Raw genomic sequence first — 14,446 nt, 5'->3', positions numbered from 1 at the left:
AAACAAAAATCAATACTTTTCTTTAATGCAACTTGCAGCTTTGATGGAAACAAGTGGAAACAATGATGTGGCACAATTAAGAACAAATTGATTGATAAAGTCATAGAAAAATGAAATGCTTAAAAAAACAAACAAGAAATCACTTATAAGTTATGACAGAAAATTATACCTCTGAGGGCTGCAGTTACCCCAGTTGGTAGGATGGGGGTTAAGCACAGGTGCAGGCTGATGAAACTCAAGATGTGATTCTGTTCGAGGTTTAACTGATTTTCAACTGAATTATAGTTTAGTATTATCTTTCTTGTTGATCAGTTAGCATATCATTTTTGTTGGGGGAATAACCTGCACCCAACCTGGGTAAGGGACCAGACAAAGAGTGATTCAAAAACCCCTGTGCAAACCACAGTTTGTCTATAACAAACACCATGTTCAAGACTGAGACTGGGGACATGGAGTCCGAAAGGACCATGTCCAGGACGTCAATTGCTGAAGTCGCTCCACTGAGCTGCAGCGGGAAGGGTGTTGGTGCCTGTGGTTGGTGCAATGTCATGGTGTTAACCCCTGAACCAGATAGTGGACACCGGAGGTGAAAGAAAGCATCAGGCTGGAGAAGGAGTCCTCTCGGGTTTGGTTAGCCTGTGGGACTTCTGAGGCAGCCAATACGTACCAACAGCGAATGCGGCTCAGGCATTTGCAGAAGCAAAAACTTGGGCGTGGGAGGAGTTTGGAGAGGCCATGCTGCAAATGACTTTCAGACTGCCTTGAAGAGATTCAGGCAAACCATCAGGCGACTCAGGAGGGGAAAGCAGTGCTCTACCTACAGGTAGAGCACCTAGTGCAGGTGGAGCGCTGCTGACTTCGACTGAGAATATTGTTGGGTGCTGGAAGGAATACTTCCAGGACCTCCTTAATCCCACTGTTAATCTTCCAAAGAAGCAGAGTTTCGGGACAAAGGGGACGACTCGTCCATCACCGGGGGTGAGGTCACAGAGGCAGTTAAGTGTTGAGTGTGCTCCAACTATAGGGGGATCGCACTCCTCAGCCTCCCTGGCAAAGTCTATGCCGGGGTGCTGGAAAGAAGAGTCCATCCGTTAGTCAATCCTTGGATACAGGAGGAACAATGTGATTTTCATCCTGGTGGCACAATACTGGAAAAGCTCTTACTTGAGGGTGGATGGGAGTTTGCCTAACCAGTCTACATGTTTTTTGTGGACTTGGAGAAGGCCTTCAACCATGTCCTTTGGAGGAGAATTTGCTTCGGGAGTGTGGGGCATCTGGCCCGTTGTTACGAGCCATTCAATCTTTATACAACTGTTGCAAGAGCTTTGTCCCTGTAGCCGGCAATAAATCAGACTCATTCCCAGTGAGTGTTGGACTCCACCAGGGCTGCCCTTTGTCCCTGATTCTATCCATAATTTTTATGGACAGAACTTCTAGGCATACCCAAGTGGCGGAAGGGTTCCACTTGGGCAGCCTCAGAATATTGTCTCTGCTTTTTGCAGATGATGTGGTTCAGTTGGCTTCATCAGGTGGTGGCTTGCAACTCACAATGGAGTGGTTCACAACCAAGTAAGATGTGCCAGGAATTAGAATCAGCACCTCCAAGTCTTAGGCCATGGTGCTCAGCCGGAAAATGCAGGAGTGCCCACTCTGGTTCTGTGACGAGTTTCTGCCCCATGTTAAGGAGTTTAAGTATCTCAGTGTCTTGTTCACGAGTGAGGGGAGAAGGGAGCAGGAGATCGACAGATGGATTGGTGCTGCAGCTCCAGTGATGCGGATGCTGTACCGGTCTGTTGTGGTGAAGAAAGAGCTGAGCTTAAATCCGAAAGAGAGAGAGTAACTTTGTCTTTTGACTTTCAGATCTTTCCCCAATAACTACTGGGATAAATTTGTGAAGAGAAAGGTAAGTATTTTTTGTTTTGTTTTACTGGATAAAAATATTTTTAAAATGTTTTCCTAAATTCCAAATTGATCTTGTACAAATGGCAAGTCTTTGAGGACACTGGTTGTACTGGGTAGCTCATTCTGTTAAACTACAGTCCTGCCACATTGGTGTGATCTTTCCCCGTGTAGTTTAAGGTTTTCTAGATAGAATACTGTTTTGGGAAATGAAAAAGTGGAAAGCATCTGTTTAAGAAGTCCTGCTCTTTCTTAGGTGATGGATAAATATGGGGAGTTTTATGGCCATGACCGAATCAGTGAGCTGCTGGGACTGGACAAAGCTGCTCTGGACTTCAGCGATGCTCACAAAAAGAGAAAACCCAGGAAAGACAGCTCGCTTGCTGCAGTGTGAGTAGTCTGTGTGTAGTGTGCAAGCAATAGAGTTTATGTGTGTGTGAGAGAGATGTTATAGGGAAGAAAAGTCTGACTGCAGGAACAATGTCAGTGTGGGGGCACTGCCGTCTTATTAGGATAGTTCCAATCCGATGACAGGATAGCTCAGCGGATTTGCCCCTGAAACTGCAGAAGAGGCACGAGCTCATTTGTTTTAAACATTTTTTTACACATCATGACAATGTTGAAAAGTTCATTTAAACTGTTTATAACACAGTGATGATTGTGATCTGTCTACTTAATGTCAGTTCTTTCACTAGCTGAATGAGCAAAATTGAATTTTGAATACCTTCAGGGGTAGTTGTTGATAAGAGATGCTAATGCGATCACCGCTAGCTCATTAAGCTTAACAGTAGGTGCGGCTAATGTTTATAATAATATCTGTCTATGTAACGAGTAGTGACATTACTACTACAAGCCAAATAATGAAATTATTTGTTCAGCATGAGTGTGATGTTGGAGACGTGTTGTTCACAAATGAGACGGCTCTAAGAGTTGCTTCTTTGTAGCGAACAACTAAGTAAGTTTGGTGATGGAGTTTTTATTATGAATGAATGATGAATTTTTATGAATTATTATGTCTATTTTTTTATGTTTAAGGACAACAGATGGAAATTAGCCTTTGGCTATAATCTGGCATGTTTACATTCATGTAGTTTTTTTTTACATTTATGTTCATTAACATGCACTGCCCTAAATAAATATTAATATTAACAAAAGCTTGCTCCCGTCAGAGAGATGAATCATTAGCCACTCTTGCTTAGCCCTGCTGAGAATCCATGCAGGCGGGGGCGGGACATTATTTTGATGGGCACACCATGCGGCCAATCACATAGAAAGGCTAGGATCATGCATTTATGTGAAAGAAAGGTGGGGGCAGACATTCTGATAACAGGAAGTTGGAAAAAAGTGAAGATAAAAATAACAAAAAAGGAATAGCGTTTGCTGGCATTTCGATTATATTGTGTTTTTTGACAACACTGAATAAAAAATGACTTCCCAACACACCATTCATAATTGCTAAATGAAGGCTGTGGATAACGATGCATTTGGGTGTCGTAAGAGCCAGTTCGTGAAAGGGAGTGAAACAAAAGCTGAATAAAATTTACATAGCTCAGCAGATAACTTTGTCTTCACCCTGCAAAATGACTGGAGAATATCCAGCCATGAGTTTGTTCCCCGAAGCTTAAGCACACTCAAGTTATCCTTTAGGTCAGTAAGCCAAAACACACCAGCTCAACATTTTCACCTCCAAATGTCTTTGGAGCTTACTAAAAATCTTCACTTAAATCCCGATTGGTTTCAAGAAGGAACACTTCCTGGATTCAATTGAATCCAGGAAGTGTTCCTTTAACCCATTTCTATTTGCAAGGTATACGTACAGGGTTAAATATCAAAACAATCCAAGGCACTCCTTTTCCAAGTAAAATTAAACTACCATCATTTTCACTGTAAGATCCAGGCATAAATCCCATTAAGATCCTTTGGGATGACTGTAAGTATCATGTTCATTCTCCAAAACCCTCAAATATGGCTGAATTAAAACGACTGTGCAAAGAAAAAGGAGCGAAAATTCCTCCACGGCGATATGACAGACACAATAAGCAATAAGCAAATGCCTGGTTGCAATTCTTGCTGCTGGTTAAACAACTAATAAAAAGTTTAGGGGCAGTTACTTTTTCACACAGGACGTAGACACTTCTCTTAATAAATGAGATCATAATTTAGAAACTGCATTTTGTTTTTGCTCAGGTTGTCTTTGTCTAATGTTAAACTTTGTTTGATGACCTGAAACAAGCAAAGGTGACAAATATGGGAAAAAAGCATCAGGAAGTGAGCAAAGGCATTTTAAAAGTACTGTACAAAGAATTAAAACATGTAATATGGCTGAAAGCAACACAGCAGTATGAGTATGTGTGAAAGGAGACACTGCAGAGTAATATAGTATTAGAAGTGTGTAAGCACTTTGGTCAGTAAGATTGGAAGATAGCTACTAAATTAAAAGTCTAGCTCATTTGAAGCCTGCCAATTGTCAGCTCATCAATATTCCAACTCTATCATTAAGACGGGGATTATGATGGATTTTAATCAAGTATTTGATTAAATTAATTATTGCAAGTTTTCATCCTTTCCACTGCAGCTTTGGTGTTTAATAATTCATGAGCAAGCAAAGAATAAATGTAAAAAAAATGTTAAACATAGGCTTAGACTACGTGCATATTTGATATAAGGTCAAAAGGTACAAATAGATGGATCATATGTTAATGTTTAAATAACAAAATAATTTAAAAAATTACAGCCAACAGGGGAAAAAAATGATCAAAAATGGGTTTGTTTTAGAGTCTTTGTTTCTCTTTTTGATGCTCATCAGGGAAAGCCAAAAGATCCCTCAGAGGGAAGTTCCACGAATGGTGGCACTATTTTCTGGATAACTGATTAGTTAGTACGTAGTGATTTTATAACTGCTGGTCTCTAATCTGGAACACAACATGCTCCAGAACAGGTTAGATTCATAGCATAAGTCACCATTGCAAGTTGCATCATGTTGGATATTATGAACTTTCTTGGCTCACATAAATATGTGTGTTTTCTGGGCCAAGTCACTCTTATTTGGCAAAAAATGATCCCTATTAGTGTCACCTACTTCAAAAGGGTAGTTACACTCATCCCCCCTCCCTTTCAATTCAATTCAATTCAATTCAATTTTATTTATATAGCGCCAAATCACAACAAAAGTCAACTCAAGGCGCTTTATATTGTACAGTAGATCGTACAATAATAAATACAGAGAAAAACCCAACAATCATATGACCCCCTATGAGCAAGCACTTTGGCGACAGTGGGAAGGAAAAACTCCCTTTTAACAGGAAGAAACCTCTGGCAGAACCAGGCTCAGGGAGGGGCGGGGCCATCTGCTGTGATTGGTTGGGGTGAGAGAAGGAAGACAGGATAAAGACATGCTGTGGAAGAGAGACAGAGATTAATAACAGATATGATTCGATGCAGAGAGGTCTGTTAACACATAGTGAGTGAGAAAGGTGACTGGAAAGGAAAAACTCAATGCATCATGGGAATCCCCGGCAGCCTACGTCTATTGCAGCATAACTAAGGGAGGATTCAGGGTCACCTGGTCCAGCCCTAACTATATGCTTTAGCAAAAAAGAAAGTTTGAAGCCTAATCTTGAAAGTAGAGATAGTGTCTGTCTCCTGAATCCAAACTGGAAGCTGGTTCCACAGAAGAGGGGCCTGAAAACTGAAGGCTCTGCCTCCCATTCTACTTTTAAATACTCTAGGAACAACAAGTAGGCCTGCAGTGTGAGAGCGAAGTGCTCTGATAGGGTGATATGGTACTACAAGGTCATTAAGATAAGATGGGGCCTGATTATTTAAGACCTTGTATGTGAGGAGCAGGATTTTGAATTCAATTCTGGATTTAACAGGAAGCCAATGAAGGGAAGCCAAAACAGGAGAAATATGCTCTCTCTTTCTAGTCCCTGTCAGGACTCTTGCTGCAGCATTTTGGATCAGCTGAAGGCTTTTCAGCGAGTTTTTAGGACATCCTGATAATAGTGAATTACAGTAGTCCAGCCTGGAAGTAATAAATGCATGAACTAGTTTTTCAGCGTCACTCTGAGACAGGATATTTCTAACTTTAGAGATGCTGCGCAAATGGAAGAAAGCAGTCTTACATATTTGTTTAATATGTGCATTGAAGGACATGTCCTGGTCAAAAATGACTCCAAGGTTCCTCACAGCATTACTGAAGGCCAAGGTAATGCCATCCAGAGTAAGAATCTGGTTAGGTGCCATATTTCTAAGATTTTCAGGGCCGAGTACAATAACCTCAGTTTGATCTGAATTAAGAAGCAGAAAGTTAGCGGCCATCCAGGTCTTTATGTCTTTAAGACATTCCTGCAGTTTAACTAACTTTCCAAATGCCTTTGATGCTTGTCCCCTCCCGGGGCAGATGGCGGGTCGACTGGACCAGCGCAGACATGCTGCAGGACCAGATTCGCTGTCTACACCGGCTCTCGCTTACCCTTACCCACCCCTGTTGCCTGTTTTGTGTTTCTATGGTGTATTGACAGTCATGTGCTTTTTTGTGCTGGGGTGTTTTTTTCTGTTCTCAAACTGTTCTCCCATTAGGAGCTCAGTCTGAGTGGAGTTTTTTTCTCCTCCTCTCACCTCATGCTATGTATTTTCATTGTTTTTTTTCCTATCAGCTTACTTCTCTGACATGGCTTCCCAATTTGATGTTTATGTAAAGTTTGGTCAGAGGGTTCCTTTGTAAGTGCGCATGCACCATTAGCGTGCTGCCTGCTGTAACCTATAATTTCCTTCGGGATTAATAAAGTATTTCTGATTCTTATTCTGATTAGAGGATGGTGATAAATTGGTCATTAAAAGCTATAAAGAACATATAAATATAACAGTAAAATCCAACATTTTTACAAACCAAGAGATTAATGCTGCAGAAAATAGTTAATCTTGGGGCTTAGCACACCGAGTGTTGAAATAAACATTTAAATTAAAGCTAACCTATTTTAGGTCAAATTGCTGCAACTCCTGAACCACTGGCACAACTGAAAAATTCAAACGGCTCCTGAAAGCATCAACTCTGTGCTTTTTCAGTGATATAAGGGTCATTACTATAAGCCCAGGCAGGTGCTACATCCAAATTTTGGCAAATAACACAGAAAACAACACAGCAAAAACAAAACTATAAAAACATGGTTGTGTGTGTGTGTTTTGTGTAGGGCTCCATCACACTCACTAACTCTCTCTTCTGTCAGCCAACCTCCAACCGTCTTTTTGGGGTTGCTGCAACACTGTGCCTGGGATTACTGTAATGACCCTAAAATCACTGACAAGCACAGAGTCACTGTTTTCAGGAACCATTGAAAGTCTTTCATTTGAAATGGTTCAGGAGTTATGGGAGTTACAGATGTTGAAAATGTTGCAAAACCCCTGTCTGAGGCTATTGACAGGTGCTGCTGTTTATTTCTAAGGCACAGTGGCATATTAGAGCTCTGAAATTTTAAATAGATCTAATTAAACATTGAAAATCAATTTAGCCTGTCAGCAGAAAAGTAAAATTAATTTGGCTTTCTGTGCCAGTTACACACTCCCCTTCTTATTCCAAATAAGCACACCCTCCAAGCAGCAACTATCACACACATAGCAGTCATAGAAAAAAGTGTGTTTCAGTGTTAAATGTAGTGCAATTTACAGTAAATTGTCCACCACAAACCTTAGTAGAGTTTAAGTTTTGGTAGAACAGTCAAGCTGTGCTCATTAGTCTAGCACAGAAATTTTGTAATTTCTTTTTAATTATTAGATCAGATAATTTTAGTGCTATTTTTGTAATTCCATTAAAAAATGCAGTTTGCCAGTTAGGTAATCAAATAACGATCAGTTACAGCTGACTTACAGGCCAGTCACCTGTCAGTCAAAGTGGCCATGCCCTTACCTACCATCACTGTCCAAATGACCCACCATACAGTTGTTATGAAGTTTGAAACTGTACTGTACAGGGAAAAATATTTCTTGTACCAGGTTGTAGGTGTGCATTTTAATGGTATTTAGTGGAGGATTTTAAATTGTAAACTGTTGGTTACATAGCCCATTTCTACTCTACTTCAGCACTCAAAGCTCATGTAGAGCTCAAACTTCAGAGACGAACACAAAGGAGATTTCCTGCATCTTTGAACGGCTGACAGTGACTTTAATAAAGTAATGGTTCCATGGGGTCATCCTCTATGGGGGATTTGGATTAATAAGAAATTTTCTGCAACAAAGAATAGCAGGTACAATCAGTACAGTATTTTTTATCTGAACACTGAATAAGACATGATCCTGTCACATTCACATATATTTTCATACTGGTTATACCAGGTAAAGGAGCTAAGATATCGTCAGTTCTGATAACAGAGAGTCTCTTTCATTTAAACCATTTCTGTTCACGTTTTAATCAAAACATGAAAACTGTTACTATTTAATGTACCTGTTAAAAGACTTTGTGTCTTCTCACTATGTTCACAGATTGAACTCTGTTGACGTCAAGTACCAGATCTGGAAGCTGGGGGTTGTGTTCACAGACAATGTAAGTAATCAGAATCAGTCAGGAGAGCGATGTCTGGCTCCATCATGTGGATTCCCTGCAGAAGTTCTTAAGCTCTTTTGTCTTTGTTGTTTATATCAGAGTAATTTCATAGGAACATTTTTAGTTTACCTCAACTTTTTTTTTCTAGTTAGTTCCTGTTTAAAAAGTTTTAAAGTTGCTTATGGCATTTAACATCAATAGCAGTAACGGCACCATATGACTTGTTGTATCGGCCCATAACATTATAAGATAAAATTCTGGTTATTGTGTCTGGCAATTATGTCATATAAAAATACTGCGATAAATATGAACTATTTGGCTCATTGTTTATAAAGCAGTGCATATTAATACATATTAGTATCTAATTAATTAATTGGTTAATTCAAGGAGTTACTAGTTTCATAGTTTGGCATTTTGTATGACCTCATCCAAAGTAAATGTATGCCTTACTGAAAAACCAGTAGTGTTTTCTATCCAAACTCCTTAGACTACGATGACCTGGATGACTGAGAACCTTCACAGACATGTCTTGAAGTGACTTCCATGGTGCAGATATTATACTGTACTGGGTAGCACTTTATAATAATGTCACACTATTAAGCCTTACTAAGGTAATAGTAAGGTATTAGCAAGTCATTTGTATATCATTACTTCTTCTTACTATGCCATTTATAAATATAAATGTAATGGGGTGGCTGTAGCTCAGGAGGTAGAGCAGGTCATCTACTGACTGAAAGTTGGTGCTTCTATCCCCGGCTCCCTCCGTCTGCAAGCCAAATATCCTTGGGCAAGATACTAAACTCCAAGTTGCGCTCCGATGCATCCATCAGAGTATGAATGTGTGTGAATGTTAGATAGGAAGCACTTAAAAGCATAGAAAAAGGTGCTTATGTAAATGGGTATGAATGGGTAAAAGTGTCATGTTGTATAAAGTGCTTTGAGCGCTCCAGGAGAGTAGAACACCGCTACATAAGAATCAGTCCATTTACCATGACACATTGTAAACATCTGCACACTGGCAGGGGCCCTGGTTGAGATTCATCTTTAGTTCCTGAAGGCTTTGGATGTTATAGGACTGCCGTGGCTGTCACGTCTCTGCAGAATATCTAGGATGGTCTCCACTTTGGTGGCCTCAGGATTTAGTCTTTTGTGGTGCTTTTTCCGGATGATGTGGTTCTGTTGGTGTCATCAGGTGGTGACCTCGAGTTTGCACTGCAATAGTTTGCTGCCGAGTGTGAAGCGGCAGAGAATTAGCACCATCAAGTCTGGGATCATGGATCTCAGCTGGAAAAGGTGGAGTGCCCACTCCATCTAAAGGACAGTTTACTGTCCCAAGTGGAGGAGTATTTCGGGGTCTCGTTCAGAAGTGGAACACAAGATGGACGGACGAATTGGGGCAGCATCCGCAGTGATGTGGATGTTGTGTTGAAACTGTCACTTCATCGGTCATTCTATGTTCCTACCATCACTTATCGTTACGAGTTCTAGGTAGTAACATAAAGAATGAAGTCGCTAATATAAGTGGCAGAAATTAGTTTCCTTCGAAGAGTGAGTGGGCTCTCACTTAGAGAGAGAGTGAGGGGCTCGGTCATCCGAGAGGGACTCGGATTAGAGCTGCCGCTCCTCCACATTTAAAGTGTATAAATGTAAATGTAGCTGCTAACTGAGCAATGATCATGATGTGTCATCCACATCTGTGTCGAGAGTCATTAATCTATTGTCTGGTAATTATCATTTGAAATGTTTTATGATGCTTTCATTTGATTTATTAGCTACACAATCAGCAGCCTGGATGTTACCTAATATTGTAAGCCAGTGGGATAGTCAGTATTGACTGAATTTCCATCTTCCGTCCTTGTAGTCCTTCCTGTATCTGGCCTGGTATATGACCATGTCCATTCTGGGTCACTATAACAACTTCTTCTTTGCTGCCCATCTACTGGACATTGCCATGGGTTTTAAGACACTGCGTACCATTCTCTCCTCAGTCACACACAATGGCAAACAGGTGAACACACTATATGAATATTATAAGATTAAACATTTCTCAATATTGAGTGAAGATTGTGATATTTGCCCTTGTTTGCATCACAGCAGTCTTTTCTTGCCCCTTCTCCAGCTAGTGTTAACTGTTGGCCTATTAGCAGTGGTGGTGTACCTCTACACAGTAGTGGCCTTCAACTTTTTCAGGAAGTTCTACAACAAGAGTGAAGATGGAGAACTGCCAGATATGAAGTGTGATGACATGCTGACAGTGAGTATGACATGTATTAGACTGTAGTGAACCAGAATAATAGTGCTGGGCAGATGATCAAAACGACAGAAAATTTGCATCACAGCATGTTTTAAGAATCAGTCAGTTTCACAGTCTTTTTACAGTGTTATTAATAGTTTTTGATATTAGTTTTGCATCAGTCTGGCTTTGTAAAGGTTTACAGGAACTCATTTTTCTATCAGGAGTATATAGAATGTAAAACACTTTAATGTGAAGAAATGAAAAGAAAAAAAAATCCCACTTAACGGAAACAAGTTATCTAAAATTAAAGAACGGGGCCTTAAAATGGAAACATCACATATGTGGTGCAACGGATCACGGTTGATCCGTAATCCGAACCGATCCCACTCCACGGTTCGGCACGCACGTGATCCGAAGATTCGAAAAAGAAGAAAAAAAAGTATGTGTATGGTGCGCGTGGTCAGTCTGTCAAGTGATAGTTGTGGCCAGTGCTAGCGGTCTGAGTGGAGGAGCAGAGGAGTTTGCGGCATTTAAGCAGCCCTTTGCTGCCCAGTCCGACCAGGCTAAAGCTATTATAAAAGCTACTGGGGTGTTTCGCTGCAGACGGGAGGCCGTATTCCGTTGTGCAAAACAAGGGGTTTAAACTATGATGAACGTGCTTGAGCCACGCTATGATGTCCCGTTGCGCGTCCACTGTAGTGGCAAGATCGTTCCAAGCATGTATGAGCAGGAAAAGTTTAAAGTTATGGCTGAACTGTCCCAGGCATCTTCTGTTGCCCAACTACTACAAATGGGTGGAGCTCCAGGGCAATGGAAAGCTACGTGACCGTGACCGCTCATTATATCACAGCGGAGTGCAATATAATGAGCGGTATGTATTATTGTAGGGTCTACCTTACAATATAAAGCGCCTTGAGGCGACTGTTTTTGTGATTTGGTGCTTTATAGATAAAATTGAATTGAATTGAGTGGTAGACACAAAGCCCTATACTGCTCTATATTGAACCATGATTTTTTTTTTAATAATTGCGAGGAATGAATCTTGAGTTGAATGTTTTTAACAGGCAAAAAATACTTCAATAAGTGAATAAGTAAATTTTTGTCTTTTTTCTTTTTTTGCTGATCCGAAAATTGATCCGATCAGTGAGATTTTTGATCCATGCTCTCAAAACGGTCCTAGATTTAACACTGTGAAACTGTATTTAATAAAAAATTGTTTAGATTGAAAGGTTTTAGAACATGTTTAGCACCATCCTGTGCCTGTTCAGAGCAGGACGTCGGTAGGTTGATTGGTTTCAGCTAATAGACTTACATTAGTTTATGCTAATTTCCTAGTTTATAACTAGTGACAGAACAGTTAATTTGCTGGAAAACAAGGTGACTAAAACTAAAAGTCAGTTTGAGGGGGTCCCTTTTGTATGGGCCCTTCAGTTTGATGAGCCAGAATATAAAGAAACTCAGAAAGAGATGAGAAACAAAGTAACTGACCTCTATCAGTCTGTCTGTCATCTATTATCATTTATCAATCTATCATCTATCATAAAAGGTTACCAAGCCATGTCTAAGGCTTTTTGGGATTCCACTGAATGATGGGTGAGAGCCATTATTCATAAATGAAAACAAATGGAACACCTGTGAAGCTTCTCAGGAGTGGCCAGCCTACCAAAATTACACCAAGAGAGCCTCGACATACTTTTTTGTACCCAAAGCTAATACTGGGATGTCTGGTATGCACTGCTTCACTTTCTTGGCTGTGGGAAGTTGCTCCCATCACGTTTGTCTGACTAAAACTTTGTTCTTTGCTGTCTGTAAAGAGCAAACACTTCCATTTATGGATAGAGAGCTTTGAGTCAGTAGTTTTAATCTCAGCAGTGTTACCCTCAGGCAGTAAGAAGATTACTTATTTTGTCCGCTTCTTTTTCAGGCATTATTAAGTGTTTAGGAATAGCAACAGTGGAAGTAATATAAATAATTATATGTTACTAACCTGAGCCTTTACTGTGATTTAAGCTCAGTTTAAGGCTGTCTTTGGGCATTACCTTATTTGGCTCCAGGAAGTCAAGCCAAAATTGGTGACCTGGATAAGGGCATTTGGAGTATCAAAATCAGGACACTTTATTAATCCCTAAGAAAATTATGCACTTACAGTTTCTCCAAGACAAAAACAGTAACAAACTAAAGTAAAATAAATAATACAATATGTTACAAAGTTTACATTTATAAGAAATAGCTTTAATAAATACAAATATCTCACTTATAAATATCCAGAATATTAGATAATATTAGTAGAAAACTGGGATACCAGTTTCATGATAGCGGTGCCTACCTACCTTACCTACGCAGCACAAGCTGACATTGATTAGCCAGTTTAAAAGAGACAACTTTGTGACATAGTAAAGTTTAACCAAAGATGTAGCCATGAAACAGAAATTGAACAATTATGATGAATTTAAATATTGGTAGTGTAAGCCATTACTTATACATAAACACCTGTGTCATTAATGCATGTCAGTGTGGGTCAGGGGTGAAAGATAAGTGTATCGCAAAGCCAAACATATGACCATCTTGTCAGTGATGAGAGACATGCCAAGTAAAGACTCAGCTTAGATGAGAATGTTTTCTGCTGCTAAGCCATCTGAAAGTAGAGCTGGGCGATATAAGATTTTTTCATATCACGATATGTTTTTTTCATTTCTGGCGATAACGATATATATCACGATATAGGCCAAATAACTATATTTGTAAGATTTAAATGTACCGTTGCTCAAGAGTAAAATGTGAAATAATCTGCAGCTTGTTTTGATTTAAATATTTATTTCCCATAATAAGTTCAATAGGGCAGATGTACTTAAGGAACATGAGACTTCAGTTTCAGATAAATAAAGGCAAATATTGCAAACTACACAAAAGGCAGCCGCTAAAGAGTTTAAGTTTCAAAATAGAACAAACAAAACAGACCACTAAATTGTCAATTCCACTTAGAAACTGTCACGGTTTGCGGGTGCAAGCCGTGTGGGAAGTATTTAGGATCAGAAGCAGCAGCTCAGGTGCAGGTGAATATTTATTGACGGGAGTGCAAATCAACAGAAATGGCAGGTGACATGAACAGGAAAACCTAAACTGGGTAAAACTAACAAAACAAACCAGAAACGAAGATGCAGGGAGGTCCGGGGAAATCACACATGGAGAGACGCAGGGAGATCGAGGGGAAACAACACAGACGAACCAGCAACGAGGACGAGTGAACACACACAATAAATACACACCAGTAATCAGGGGGATGGGAAACAGGAGGGAACACACCTGGGAGACATAACAGCTGACGAGGTGGGGGAACGTAAACAGGACACACTGACATAAGACACAGACCGTCACAATAAAACAGGAACTACACATACAAGGACACACACGGGCCGAACAGAGTAAACACTAAACAGAAGAAGAACAGAACCAAAATCACACTAAATAGAAAAACACAAAACGCTGGGTCAAACGGACCCAGGATCATGACAGTACCCCCCCGGCAAGGGCTGGCCCCAGACAGCCCAACACAAGAAAACAAAACAGCCAGAAAAACAGAAAACCAACCCGACCAGGGCGGGCGGCGGGGGCCCAGGAAGGAGGGCCCGAAGCAAACAAAAACAAAAAAACAGAAGCACGAGAAAGTAAAAAAAAAAACAAAAACAAAACACGAGTCCAAAACCAAAAGAAAAGAAACACACCAGAGCACAGGAAAACAGAACACCTCAGGGGTCCGGCCGTGAGGACGGCAA

The 14,446-nt window shown here is 40.3% G+C and overlaps 1 protein-coding gene across 1 annotated transcript in view; it reads left to right on the top strand.

Annotated features, from left to right (window-relative positions):
• The window catches only part of ryr2a (ryanodine receptor 2a (cardiac)), a 267,874-nt gene that overhangs the window by 236,689 nt on the left and 16,739 nt on the right, over nt 1–14,446 (top strand). Inside the window, exons 106-110 of the mRNA XM_025909791.1 lie at nt 1,861–1,903; nt 2,156–2,289; nt 8,377–8,437; nt 10,299–10,445; nt 10,557–10,691. Coding sequence (XP_025765576.1) covers nt 1,861–1,903; nt 2,156–2,289; nt 8,377–8,437; nt 10,299–10,445; nt 10,557–10,691 — 520 coding nt within the window. The remainder of the gene's footprint in view (nt 1–1,860; nt 1,904–2,155; nt 2,290–8,376; nt 8,438–10,298; nt 10,446–10,556; nt 10,692–14,446) is intronic.

Source organism: Oreochromis niloticus, linkage group LG8 (assembly GCF_001858045.2).
Source record: "Oreochromis niloticus isolate F11D_XX linkage group LG8, O_niloticus_UMD_NMBU, whole genome shotgun sequence".
Taxonomy (NCBI): Eukaryota; Metazoa; Chordata; class Actinopteri; order Cichliformes; family Cichlidae; genus Oreochromis; species Oreochromis niloticus.
Note: the sequence above shows the minus strand (reverse complement) of the source record. Positions and strands in the feature narration are given on the sequence as shown.